We start from the raw sequence: 12,918 nt of genomic DNA on the forward strand, positions 1-12,918 counted from the left end.
TTTCCCTGTTTCTCTCCTCACCCTTTTCTCTCTTCTTTCTTCTCACATTCATTCATTCTCTCTCTCTCTCTCTCTCTCTCTCTCCCCCCCCACCATCCCTAGCTATTCTTTCTCTGTGTGTGGATTTTCTCTCAATCATGTCTTCCCCAAGTATGATCACCAGCAACTCCAGGGTGTCATTCCATGAGCTTTGCAAGCCTAGCAGAGAAAAAGGCCTTTTTCCCAAGAACTCTAACAAAAGCCCCAGAACTGCCTCTGACATGTCTATCTTGGGAAACACTCATTCCTGACCACTCACTAGTCAAGAGGATCTGAACCTTAGAACCAGAGAGTCACCCTCTGTGATTCCCAGGAGGCTCAGGTGGAAGGTGTGGCTTCCATTGAGACTGCCACCACCAGGGGAAATGGAAGCTGGGCAAAGAGCATGAATGGAGGGTTGTGAATAGTCAGAGGAAGGGACAGTCCTTTCAACTAGCAAGAAGTGGAATCTGCAGTCTGTGAGAGCTACATGAAGGTGATAGTACTTGAGCTGGACCTCGATAAAGATGAGATTTAAAAATGCAAAGGATTGGATGTGAGGGTGATCTGGCTGCGACATCTGTCACCCCATTGATCGTCAGGGTTGATTGGGCTGATCTAGCTGGCTTAGTAGGTGTCCCTTCCTCCTTCACTGCTCTGTGTTCATCCCCCTTAAGCTGCATGCTCAGTCAAAGAAGACGATTTTCCCCACTAGAGGAGGACTGGTCTTTGGTCAAGGGTATAGGAGTAGTTCGCTCCCCTGCTAGAACCTCCAAACAAGCTCTCAAAGTCTATAAAAATGCAAAGGAGAGTTTGTGGGCATAACGCCTTGTCTGGGCAAGGGCCGGGAGTGGGCAAGTGCTGAACCCTTCCACCTGTTTGGGGGCTTCGGTGTGCACAGGTGAATCTGGGTCCCAAGCTGCTGAGGTAGGTCACTGAGAGCTCTGGATGCCAGGGTAGGAGTTTGCACTGCCCTGCAGATCTGCCAAGTGATGTGTACCCTTAGGATGTTGCCGGCTGAGAGTCCTTGAGTCTGGGAGCCCAGAATTTGCAGGGGCACTCAGGGCTCACTCAGAGCTCCTCTAAAGAAGACCCAGCCCAGTTTGCCCACTGAACCTGATGCCTCTGTAATGGTCCTGGCCCCCCACCCGACTGCAGCTGAGTGGCAGGGGCTGGGGGCACTGGCTCCAGTGTCAGGAGCCCAGAATAGAAGCCTGGCCAGTGTGACCATGGCAGGGGGCCCAGCTGCTCTGAACGTCCATTTCCTCATTTATGAAAATGGAGATAAGAGGACTCTGTTCTGCATGGGGCGCAGAAAGGCTCGGGTATCTGTACTTCTTATCTATTAAGTGCCAGGGAGCATTCACATTACCATCTGCCTCTTCCTAACACTCCTGTGTGGTTCAAATTCCCCAAGACCTCAAAATTCATGGGTCCCAGGAGGTTGTGTACACATTTATATTCAAATTTAGCTGTCACCTTGCACACACACACACACACACAAACATATACACACTTGACAACCTTTTCCCCCTGCAGAGTTCCCCTCCCACACCCACAGAGCGAGAACCTGGTTTGAGTGGGAGGAGTTGGAAGGGAAGAGGAGGCTTGTCTCATGAGCACCCCAGAAAGTCCTTGCCTGTGGGCCCATTCTCACCCTCTAGCATTTCCCAAGGCTTCAGTGCTCGCTGCTTCTCCTTCAGGGAAATGCTGACTGTCCTGCTACTCAGGCTGGGCTCTCAGCCACCCTAGTCTGGCCATGGCTTAAAGATGGGAAAACGTCACATCTGTCCTCTGCGGCTCTCTGAACCTGAGCTAAGTCTTCTTATGCTTAAAAGTGGGGGCAATGTACCCCTCTCCTCTAAGGACTCAGGCCTTATAGCAAGGCCATCCCAGCAGCTGAGCTGTGCTTCCCAGTGTCCCCAGCCAACTCCATGTCAGCCCTAGAGAGCTAAGCACCAAACACCCACCCTGAACACCCCTCTCAGCCTTCACACCCATTAGTACTCACCAAGGGCCAGGCCCTGTGCCGAGTCCTGGGATACACCGGACCCATCTCTTTTTGTCCTCATGACAACCTGCATGAGAAACTGGACTGCCTGGGTTTGATTTCCAGCTCCAGGTCAGACCATGGGGCCTGGGACAAATTACTTTATTACCGTCTGCTTGGATTTTCTTGTCCACGTACTAGGGATGCTGACAGTTCTGACCTCATAAGGCTGCTATGAGGAGTAAACAGAATAACCATCAAAGGGCCTGGCACCTGCTGAGCAGTGTTTGCGTCTGAATAGTAGGGGGCAGTACAATAACAATGAACAACAGTCATTGCTGTCCAACAAATCATAAGCACTGAGTAGAAAGGAGTACTGGGGAGGCAGAACAGAGAGGCTTCCTGTTTTCGACTGAACTGAGCACATGGTCAGATGGCTCTTCTCCTACAGGTGAAATGTGTGATTAAAAGAAGGATACCTTAAGATACGAAAAAAACTGACCACATCGATTCATCTCCTAGAAAGGAAACTGGGAAGGGTTGAAGGGAGGGTGGAGACTTCCCTTTTTGCTTTAGGAACATTGAGCTGCAAGCAAATATTACCTACTCTAGATAGAATTGCACTTAGATAAATGTTTTAAATACCTTTCAAAAAGAGCACTTTGGAGTAAAGGGAACATAGTAGACTTGGAAAACTTGTGGGAAAGGAAGTGGGTAAGTGGCAAGGGGATACCCATAGCTGGCCAGCCAGCAGCAGGGGTGCCCATGTATCCAGGAGCCTGTCGTGATGCAGGTCCTGGACCCATGGCCCAGGGATTCCCTGATTCTGTAGATCTGAGGGGTGTCTGGAAAGACTGCACTTTAAATGAGCTACCCATGTGCTTCCAGTCTTAACCCAGTAGGCTGCAGGTGCTGGGCCAGCCATGGGACCCCCTTCCCCACTGGGAGCCCTCACCTCCTCCCTCGTGTGACATTCCTCTTGCAGGGATGGCGTTCCGTACTGTGAGTCTGACTACCACTCCCAGTTTGGCATTAAATGTGAGACCTGTGACCGATACATCAGCGGCAGGGTCTTGGAGGTAAGTGAACATCAGTAACTGTGAAGCTCTCTCAGCAGGGATGGTCCGTGGCTCCACAAAGTCATTGCTGAGGAAGGAGTCATGTCACATTGCCTCAGCCTCTCTCCCAGCTTTGCTTGCTACCTGACCTTGAGCACATAACCTTGCCAAGATCTATAGGCATCCCCAAAATGAGAAGCTGGATGAAATTATCTCCCAGCTTTACGAAGAAAATCAGCTGCTGCTTTGAGTTTAAACCCAGATTTCTACAGAGTAACAATTACAATTTTCTCTCCAGTCCTGCCTGAGGATGAAAACCTTTTTATATTTGTTAAGTATTTGGTAATGTGCTGATTTAAGAACCAGCTTGTCTAGCAGCCTGCTCCCTAAGTCCTTTTTGGCTGGTCGTCACCATGGCAACAGTTCTCCCCAGCCTCCCAAGCACAGCTCGCTCTTCCAGGACAACCTGCAGCACCCTTGCTGAGCCTCTGCCCAAGCAACTCGTCCACTGGCCTTGGCCTTCCTGCCTTCCCGCCTTCCCACACCCTGTGTGCCTGAAAGCCATCTTCCTATCTTTTGGACTACTCAGAAACAGGAAAGACTTTGGTCCTTAAGAAAAACCATAGCTTAAGAGAACAACTGGGTTCTGACTCTACTGCTAACTCATGCCTCTCCAGGCCTCAGTGTCTCCATCTGACAGTGGCTGGGGAAGGACAGGCCAGGTCTGCTATTAATGCAGCCAAATATGGCCAGTTGGTCATGGTAACATAGAGTCCTGTGTTGAGAAGGATCCTGCAGCCACATGTGGGCTCAGCATGAGACAGTGTAGCACAGAAGCACAGTCCTGAGGATGAAGAGGTAGAGGAAGAATGAGCTTGACCCTTTGAGGAACAGAGAAGAAGGCCTTTGTGGCTGATTTCTGTGAAGCAAGGCTTGGGGCCAATGGAGTGTAGCATATAGGGCACACCACATTCAGCTCTGTAGACTAGGTTTAGGAGTTTGGGTTCTATACTAAGTGCAATGGAAAGCCACTGGAGAGTTTAAACCAGAGCACCACGACAAGGATATGTGTGTGTGTGTGTGTGTGTGTGTGTGACTTCTTTGTTTGAGAGGCAGAGTAACAGAGAGGGGGAAAGACAGAGAGAAAGGTCTTCTATCTGCTGGTTCTCTCCCCAAATGGCTGTAACAGCTGCCCTGGGCCAATCCAAAGGCAGGAGCCAGGAGCTTCTTCCAGGTCTCCTACACAGGTGCAGGGGCCCAAACATTTGGGCATCTTCTATTGCTTTCTGAGGCTATAGCAGAGAGATGAATTGGGTCACAAACCACTACCTATATGGGGTGTGGCGCTGCAGGCAGACGCTTAGCCCACTATGACAGCATCGGTCCTGATAAGATTATATTTTTAAAAGACTGCACTGTCTACCACATGGACTCAGAATCAGATGAGAAAATGTACAGAGTTGGTGAATAATTTAGCATCTCCTGGGAGCAGGAAAGAGTGCAAAGCAGAGGTTGCAGCAGGAACACAGGAATGGCTGTTGGGCCCAGGTTTCCTGGGATACAATAGGGAGTTTGTATGTGATTCTCTGGGCAATGTGGAGCAAAAGAGAGACTGAGCTGCAGTGATCTATTAGAGCTGCACCCCAGCAAGGACACAGTGATGATGCACACAGGCTAAACGTGAAGGGAAGATTCTGGAAGGGGAGACCAGTGAAGAGGCCCGTGGCACAATTTGTAGATGTGGGTATTTAGGGAGAAAAAGCCAAAATTTGTGTCCAAATATCAAGCCTGAGTGAGAGGAAGTCTGGTGTTGCCATCTGTAGAAATGGCACAGCAGGAAAGAAGCTGATCTGGGCAAAAACATGGCAAATTTCATTTGGGATAGGCTGTGATCGAAATCCCAGGAAGGTTTCAAAAACGCAGTCAGAAAAGTAGATCTGAGCTCAGATACAAAACTCAGGCCTGGAGGGGCCAATCTAAAAAAAAAAAATCAGCATTTGGATAATTGCGCCATGAGAGTCATCAGGATATCTAAGACAAGACAGGGAGGAGAGAGAGGGAGAGAGGAAGAGAGAAGGACCAAAGCAGCCTTGGGGAGGTGCAGAAAGAGGTGGAGGAGTTGGAAGATGTGAGGGGTTATCAGGGATGGGATGGAACATGGGGTAGGTAGTAAAGGAGCAGAACTTCAGGAAGCGTGTGAGGTCAGAGTGTCGGTCCAACTCCGCAGAGCAGGAAGGGCTATCTGGGCTGAGCATAAGCTGTTAGCTGTGGGACCAGGCACCCGGCTTGCCCTGGCAGGTCAGCAGGGTGGAAGATCACAAAAGCAGGCTTTTCTTTCAAAAAGAAACTTTGGTTACATGCAGGACTGCAGATGGGAATGTGTTCCAGCATTTCCAAGCTGCTTTGGAATTCTGTGGGGGTGGCTGTCTTACCCCCACCCCCACCCCAGTATGACTGTTTAGCATGTGGTAGCCTCTCTCAGCCCTCATCCTCCTCCAACCCCTCCCTCCAGCAGCTGTGACTGGTTTCTATTGATTCCATTTGTACAAGGATCCATTAACATCTTGGACTGATTTTTTTTTTCCTTGAGCTAGAAGAGACTTTTAGCAATCAACTAGTTCAAGCTCTTCATTTTATAGAAAAGTGAGACCCAAGACATGAGGTACTTTTCCAAGGTTAGACAATATTTCTAGTAGAAAGCAAACCAACATCTAGGACTACAGACTCCTCTCTCCCATACTGATACTCATACCTCTCAGACACTCAAGGGTCTCTGAGGCAGCATGATGTCAGGAAAAACTATAGTTGCAGTGAAACAGACTTGGATTCAAGGTTTACCACTTCTAGCTGTGAAGTCCTAAGTCAGTTACCTTCTCTGGGTCTTTTATCTAATAACAGAGAAAACTATCATCATTTAATTCTTCATGAATCTGCCAGGGCTTTTTTGGTTGCAAATATAGGAATTTTACTCAAATGTCTTAGACCAGAAATGAAGTCTGTTCAGCCCATAATAAAGGTACCAAGAGTAATTCTTGCTTCAGGCTCAGCTGGATCCACTGCTTAAACAAAGTCATTTGGAGTCTCTGGCCATCTTGCTTCCACTCTCCCCCAAGTCAGCTTCATTCTCAGAAAGGCTGTCCTCTACAGTGGAGAGGCGGACACCAGTCACTCCAGTCTCACAGCATCCTTTCAGCCTGTATCCCCAGCAGAAAGTGAGCTGATCCAAGTTGATCATCTTGGGACTCACTGATCCTGGACAATCTCAGGCCCATCCCTGAACCAATAGCTGACTCAGAGTAGGAATGTGTTTTTTGTTGGGATCAACACTGATTAACCGTATGGAATGATATGGGGATGTCCCACCAAGGAAAGCTTGATGCTATTTCTGGAAGAAAGGGGAAAGGATGTTTCCCAGGGAGGAACAGTGGCCCACTACAGGATCCAGCATGATGCCTGGTAAACAGCAAGCACTTAATTAAATTGTTTCTCCTTCTCTTCTCATCTCACCTCTTCCCTCCCCAGGCCATCTACAATCCGATCTTTAGTGACAGAGCTCAATATGCTGAGTGTCACTCACACTCTCTCCTTAACTGTCTCCCTACCAAGGAAAACCCAAACCTGGTTTCCTTGCTGCTGCATTTCCCAGCCCTGTTTGTCATCCAGTCCTCTCCAGTAAGCCCCATTTTTCTAGTACCAATTCTTTGCCCTGTTTTTTCACTGTTTTATTGTCTTCAGTTTGTCAGCAGATGAGCAGGTTCATCTTTTCTTGCTGACTTGGATTTTCCTTATGCAAGGTGCAGGCTGTCCTAACAGCCACCCTTCCCTCTTGCTATTGTCTAAATCATCCGTGGCCAAGTGTGCTTAGCTGAGCCCAAAGCGTCTTTCAGCTGGGATAGGGTGGTGGGCTGTGACATTTAGGAAGATGCTAAGATTCATTTCTGCCAAGGCGCTGCTGCCTTGGAAAACAGGTCTATAATTGAAAAGTTAAAGAGACACAGAGTGGGAAGAGGCTACTAATTAAACCTATTATCTCTGTCATGGTACGAGAGAATCAGTCCTACAACACCCTAGCTTGAGAAAATAGCAGGCTCCTTCCAAAGTTTGAATATAGGTAGTCTTGATGACAAGAACATTTTCTCATTGGTGGGAACCATGTAAACAACCAAGAATGAAAAAAATAGAGATTTTTTTCCTTTTATAAAAATCAGTCCTTTCTACATTCTTGCTAAGTTTTTAGAATAAATTGACTACTCCACAGCAAGCAAAATTCCATTCCGATACATGAACCCCAACAAAACAAGGTTTGGAAATAGCTCTTCTTATTATGCTGTTGTACTTTTGAATTGAAAAGGACCCATTAGCATTAGTCCAAATGAAGGCTTTGACAGGGGACTTTACAACACCTCAGTGTCTACCAGTCTCCCCCACATATTACCTAAATACACAAATCACATCAAATCAATTAAAATTAACCCTGCCTTGACATGCAAAATATGCCTTCACAACAAACCATACCTTCCAATCAATCGCTGCACAAAGCTCCCCCCATATAGAAATTCTGGAGCTGCCACTGAAAGGCCCTTCCACATCAAGTCCTCTTGGCTGCCACTTTGGTGCCAGAATTGCCAGTGTAGAAGTGAGTAATGGGCTGGCAATGGCTCTCCCAGATCCAGCCCCAACACTGCCTGTGAGAACTTAGGCACAAACTGCTCTGAGGTGGTTTCTTCCCCCACAGAAAACTCACAGCTGCAAATCATTTCCATTGTAGTGAGGAAGAGAGGTGGAAATAGGGAAGGGGGCTCACCAGAGTCACAGTCGGGTGAGCTGCAGATAGGGACAGAGGCTCCCAGGTACAACAATCAGGGTTCAGGAGCTCTCCAATAGGTCTGGCTTTACAAGTCCTGTTATTTATACATTGAGCCTAAACATCTGCCCTTCACATACTACTCTCACAGTTTTATCCATGTCTGTGAGCCTTTGATACTTATTCTGACTGAATAATTTGTCTTTAAGTTTTAAGAAAACTTATACAACATAACAGGAAAAGCAGCATCATGTGTCATATTGCAAGTAACTCAAAAATGAATACAAAGAATCTTCAAAAAGATCATGGAAAATGTGTCTTACTAAAGGAAAATTCATGGATTCAATTTATTTTGTGCCAAAATAAGCGTGTCTTTTTTAAAGATTTATTTATTTTTATTTGAAAGGCAGAGTTACAGAGAGAAAATGACAGAGAGATCTTCTATCCACTGGTGCACTGCCCAAATGGCCAAAACAACCAGAGCTTGGTTACCCTGGAGCCCAGAAGCCAGGAGCCCAGAACTCCATCCAGGCCTCCCATGTGGGTGGCAGGGACCCAAGTACTTGGGTCATCTTTCTCTGCTTTCCCAGATACATAAGCAGGGAGCTGGATTGGAAGTGGACCAGCCAGGACTTGAATCAGCACCCATATGGGATGCAGGAAATGCAGACTTAACCTGCTGTTCCACAACACCAGCCACTAAACTTGTCTTTGAATTCCATTTTTCATGAACTTTCTGAAGTCCTTTCATATAGTTCTAAATTCTATTTTTTTGAGAAGGCTCCAAAGCTTGCTCCTGTTCTCATTCTTTAAAAGGTAGTAAGTACTTGATAGTTGTTAAAGACATACTGGCATCAAACTTGTAGTCTCCCCTGATAAAAATCAGAAGAAGTGATAGAGCCTTGAAAGACAGATAGTTTTTTCACTGTTACAATGTTATTAAATCCCAAGCTCATATGCCATGTAAAATTATTTTGGGTACTGCTAGTCCATTTCCCTAGATGTGGAGAAGTGGAATAGTGGTCTCTGAAGGGCCCTTCCCACTGCCAGAATAGAAGTGCAACTGTCCATGGAAGTCCGCTGACCTATAATCAGGGACCCGCAATCTAAATCACCAAGCTTCCTGGGTTCTGAACCCCCAAGGAGATTCCTAACCAACTTTATGGCCATGAAGACACCAGCATCACTCATGCCCCCTGGAAATGTCTAAACCCAATCCTTCCCTCTGTCCTGGCTCTGACGAACTGCTTCATCTCTTGATTGCCATAGGCAGGGGGGAAGCACTACCACCCAACATGTGCCAGATGCGTACGCTGCCACCAGATGTTCACCGAAGGGGAGGAGATGTACCTCACAGGTAAGCAAATCTGACCCTATGTAAAAGGCATTCTAATCTGCACATGACTGGAAAGGAGATACAATCTCCTTCTGTTTCAGTGTTATCTTTGCTTTTGGCTTGTCCTCAAAATTGCAATTAATTCTCCCCCTCTCTGGTCAGATGGGAAAAGTTGCTGGTGTGGCTAATATGAAGTGACATGTAATCTGCCTTCCATCTTTCTGTGCCTCCACCCGCTGCTCGGCTGGCCTGCTTCCCTGGCAGTGCTCTGAGAAGACTCCCCTGGCTCTGCCAGGGGTGGGAGGTTGAGCTGTGTGGAGCCAAGGGACCAGAGAACTAGAGAGACACTCGCAGAGTATCCACAGTACTACCTTTCTCTCCATCCTTTATCCCTGCATCTCAGAGCATCACACAAGGCTCCTGCTTAGGTCTTCCAGGGACTCTAAAGATGCACAAAGAGGAATTGGGATGCCAATAGTCCCCAGCCACAAACCAGGGCTGCTTTCCTCTGCTACTTCCCAGGGCCCAGTCTTCTTGTCCCGGGATTCTTACAACAGTCATCCAGTTGGCCTCCAAGTCATCTGTCCTCTGCCCAGTGCATCATCCCAAGGCATCGCAGTGCTCTTGGCACTTCTCCCACTTAGGGGTCTTCCAGGCCCCTCCCTGCCCACCAGCTTAGGAACATTCAGTATAGTATTTAAGATCTCACCAAGGCTCCAAACTTCCTAGCCTTAGGCATACCCAACACTTTGCTGACAAAGCTAACATACCATCACTTATTCATCCACTCAACTGCTATTTCCTGAGCCCTACCTCATGCAGGGCATGCAGTTGGCCAGAGTGAGGTCCAATCACAGTCCTACAGTCCAGCAAGAGATCCAGGTGTTAGTCAATAATCACACAAATAAATGTCAACACTGGTGAATTTCATGACAGGGAGAAGCAAGGGGGTTTTCTGAGCACATAATGAGGTGGGAACAGTCAGGGGAGACTCCTACCAAAGAGCTGAGAGCTAAGATGGAAAAGTCACTGGGCACTGGCTGGTGTCTTAGTCCATTCGTCTGCCATAGCAAATGACACAGACCATAGACTGGGTGGCTTATAAACCACAGACATTTACTTCTCACTGTTCTGGAGGCTGGCAGTCCAAGGCCAAGGTGCCAGAAGGTTGCTATCTGGTAAGGACCTGCTGTTTTGCAGATGACACCTTCTTGCTATGCTCTATCATGGTGAGAAGGTCCAGGTTTCCCAAATCTCGGGGGCCTCCTTTATATGGAATCTAATCCCATTGATTCTGCCCTCCTGACCCCATCATCTCCCAAAAGCCCCACCCCAAATACCATCACCTGGAGAGGTGGGGGATAGAATTTCAACAGTTGGGTTTGGGGGAAACAAATACATAGACCATAGAGCCTGGACAAAGATATCAAGGATGGGAGGTGCCAGCCTAATGGCAAAAGGTGGGTGAGGAGATGGCAGGTGTGTCAGACCCGGATGAGCCATATGGCTCATGTTAGACAGAGGTAAGAGACAAGCTGGGTACAAGCAGGACTGTCTGGGCTGAGCCTCATCACAAGACGGTGTCCAGCCCCTGAAATAAACTCACAGTTCTTTCCATTGTCTTCCTGTGCCCTCCTACCATTCTATGCACAGTTCAGTCTCTGCATGCTCTATAAACACCACTGACCCCTCCAGCCTACCCACAGCCAACATACTCCCTCATCGCTGAATCCCCACAGTCCTTTCTTTTATACCTGGTCCCCTCAGGCTTGTGTAAGAACTGTTGACCTTCTACTTGAGATCAAATGCTTCTGACATTGACACCTCAATCCTGACCCTGGCACCAGGATTACCTGCTTCACAGATGACCACTGTTGGCTGAATCACTATGATTAGCCATCTCCAGATTTTTTTTTTATTTTATTTATTTATTTGAGGCAGAGTTACAGACAGAGAGAGGGAGTGACAAAGAAAAAGGTCTTCTATCTTTTGGTTTGCCCCCAACATGGCCAGAGCTGGGCCAATCCAAAGCCAAGAGCCAGGAGCTTCCTCTGGACCTCCCACATGGGTTCAGGGGCCCAAGCACCTGAGCCATCTTCATTGCTTTCCCAGGCCATAAGCAGAGAGCTGGACAGGAAGAAGAGCAGCTGGGACAGGAACTGGTGCCTATATGGGATGCCAGCACCACAGGCAAGGACTTAGTATACTACACCACAGCGCCACCTGCCCACTTCCCAGATGTTTTAATAGCCACCTTGGAAAGGAGTCAGGGCCCTTCTACCAGGTTTTCCCAAAAGGTAGCTCTGAGGCCAAGGGGGCAGTTCCAGGGAATGTGTATTCCTATTGAGCTTGTCCTAGCCACAAATGTCCATGGCCATGAGTTCCCTCAAGATGTAATGAGTCCCCTCTCCTAGAGCAGTTTCTCAACCTTGGCAAGGTTGACATCTGGGAGTGTATGATTCTGTAGTCCTGTGCATTGTATTTAGTATTGTCTGTGGTCTCTACCTGTGAGATGCCAATAAAGTACCCCTTCCCATTGTGCAAGAACGTCTCAGATGTTGCCACATGTCTCCAGAGTCACAAAATCATGCTCAGTTGAGAACCCTTAGTCTAGAACTTGTCAACAGAAACCTGTGCCATCTGCTGGGAATGCTGGGGACTCCCAGGTGGGATTGGGATTAATTTACTTACTTATTTGAAAGGCAGAGTTACAGAGAGGCAGAGGTAGAGGGAGAAAGAGAGAAGAGAAGTCTTTCATCCACTGGTTCACTCCCCAAATGGCTGCAACAGCTAGAGCTGTGCAGATCCAAAGCCAGGAGTCTGAAGCTTCTTCCCATTCTCCCACATGGGTGCAGGGACCCAAGGACTTGGGCCACCTTCTACTGCTTTCCCAGGCCATAGCAGAGAGCTGGACCAGAAGTGAGCAGCTGGGACTTGAACTGGTGCCCATATGGGATGCCAGCACTGCAGGTAGCAGCTTTACCCGCTACGCCATAGCGCCAGCCCTCAAGGTAACCATTTCTTTTTTTTATTTTATTTTATTTATTTATTTATTGACAGACAGAGTTAGACAGTGAGAGAGAGAGACAGAGAGAAAGGTATTCCTTCCATTGGTTCACTCCCCAAATGGCCGCTACAGCCAGCGCGCTGTGCCGATCCAAAGCCGGAGCCAGGTGCTTCCTCCTGGTCTCCCATGCCAGTGCAGGGCCCAAGGACTTGGCCCATCCTCCACTGCCTTCCCGGGCCACAGCAGAGAGCTGTACTGGAAGAGGAGCAACCGGGACAGAATCCGGTGCCCCAACTGGGACTAGAACCCAGGGTGCCGGTGCCACAGGCAGAGGATTAGCCTAGTGAGCAGCGGTGCCGGCCAAGGTAACCATTTCTAAAATGATGTGTCTCTATAACTGCCTACTTGTATGTACTATCACAGGTATCAGAGGTAGGATATCAGGTGTCATTGTAAACAAGTGAGAGTCCTCATTGTATAGATAGGAAATACAGGCCCAGAGAAAGGAAGAGACTTGCAGGAGAAACAGAGCATGTAGAGGCAAAGTGGGACCTGGCCTCAGGACTCTCCGTCCTGGACTTTCTTCACCTCACCTCCTGGGACCCAGGCCTGGCTGCTACTTAGATCCCTGTCCCTTCCCATGAACACCAATCTCTTGTTGCCTGGAGCCCCCAGTGGTTCCTGCTGCAGGACCCTGTATTACCA

General features: G+C 48.1%; 1 protein-coding gene across 25 annotated transcripts in view; it reads left to right on the forward strand.

The window, feature by feature from the left end:
- The window catches only part of ABLIM3 (actin binding LIM protein family member 3), a 123,027-nt gene that overhangs the window by 70,250 nt on the left and 39,859 nt on the right, over positions 1–12,918 (forward strand). For all 25 annotated transcript variants that reach the window (XM_070076295.2, XM_089336046.1, XM_089336051.1 and 22 more), the window contains 2 exons: positions 2,994–3,087; positions 9,140–9,227. In XM_070076295.2, the coding sequence (XP_069932396.1) occupies positions 2,994–3,087; positions 9,140–9,227 (182 nt within the window). The remainder of the gene's footprint in view (positions 1–2,993; positions 3,088–9,139; positions 9,228–12,918) is intronic.

The sequence above is a fragment of the Oryctolagus cuniculus genome, chromosome 6 (assembly GCF_051225735.1).
Source record: "Oryctolagus cuniculus isolate XC-2025 breed Fujian yellow rabbit chromosome 6, ASM5122573v1, whole genome shotgun sequence".
NCBI classification, from domain to species: domain Eukaryota; kingdom Metazoa; phylum Chordata; class Mammalia; order Lagomorpha; family Leporidae; genus Oryctolagus; species Oryctolagus cuniculus.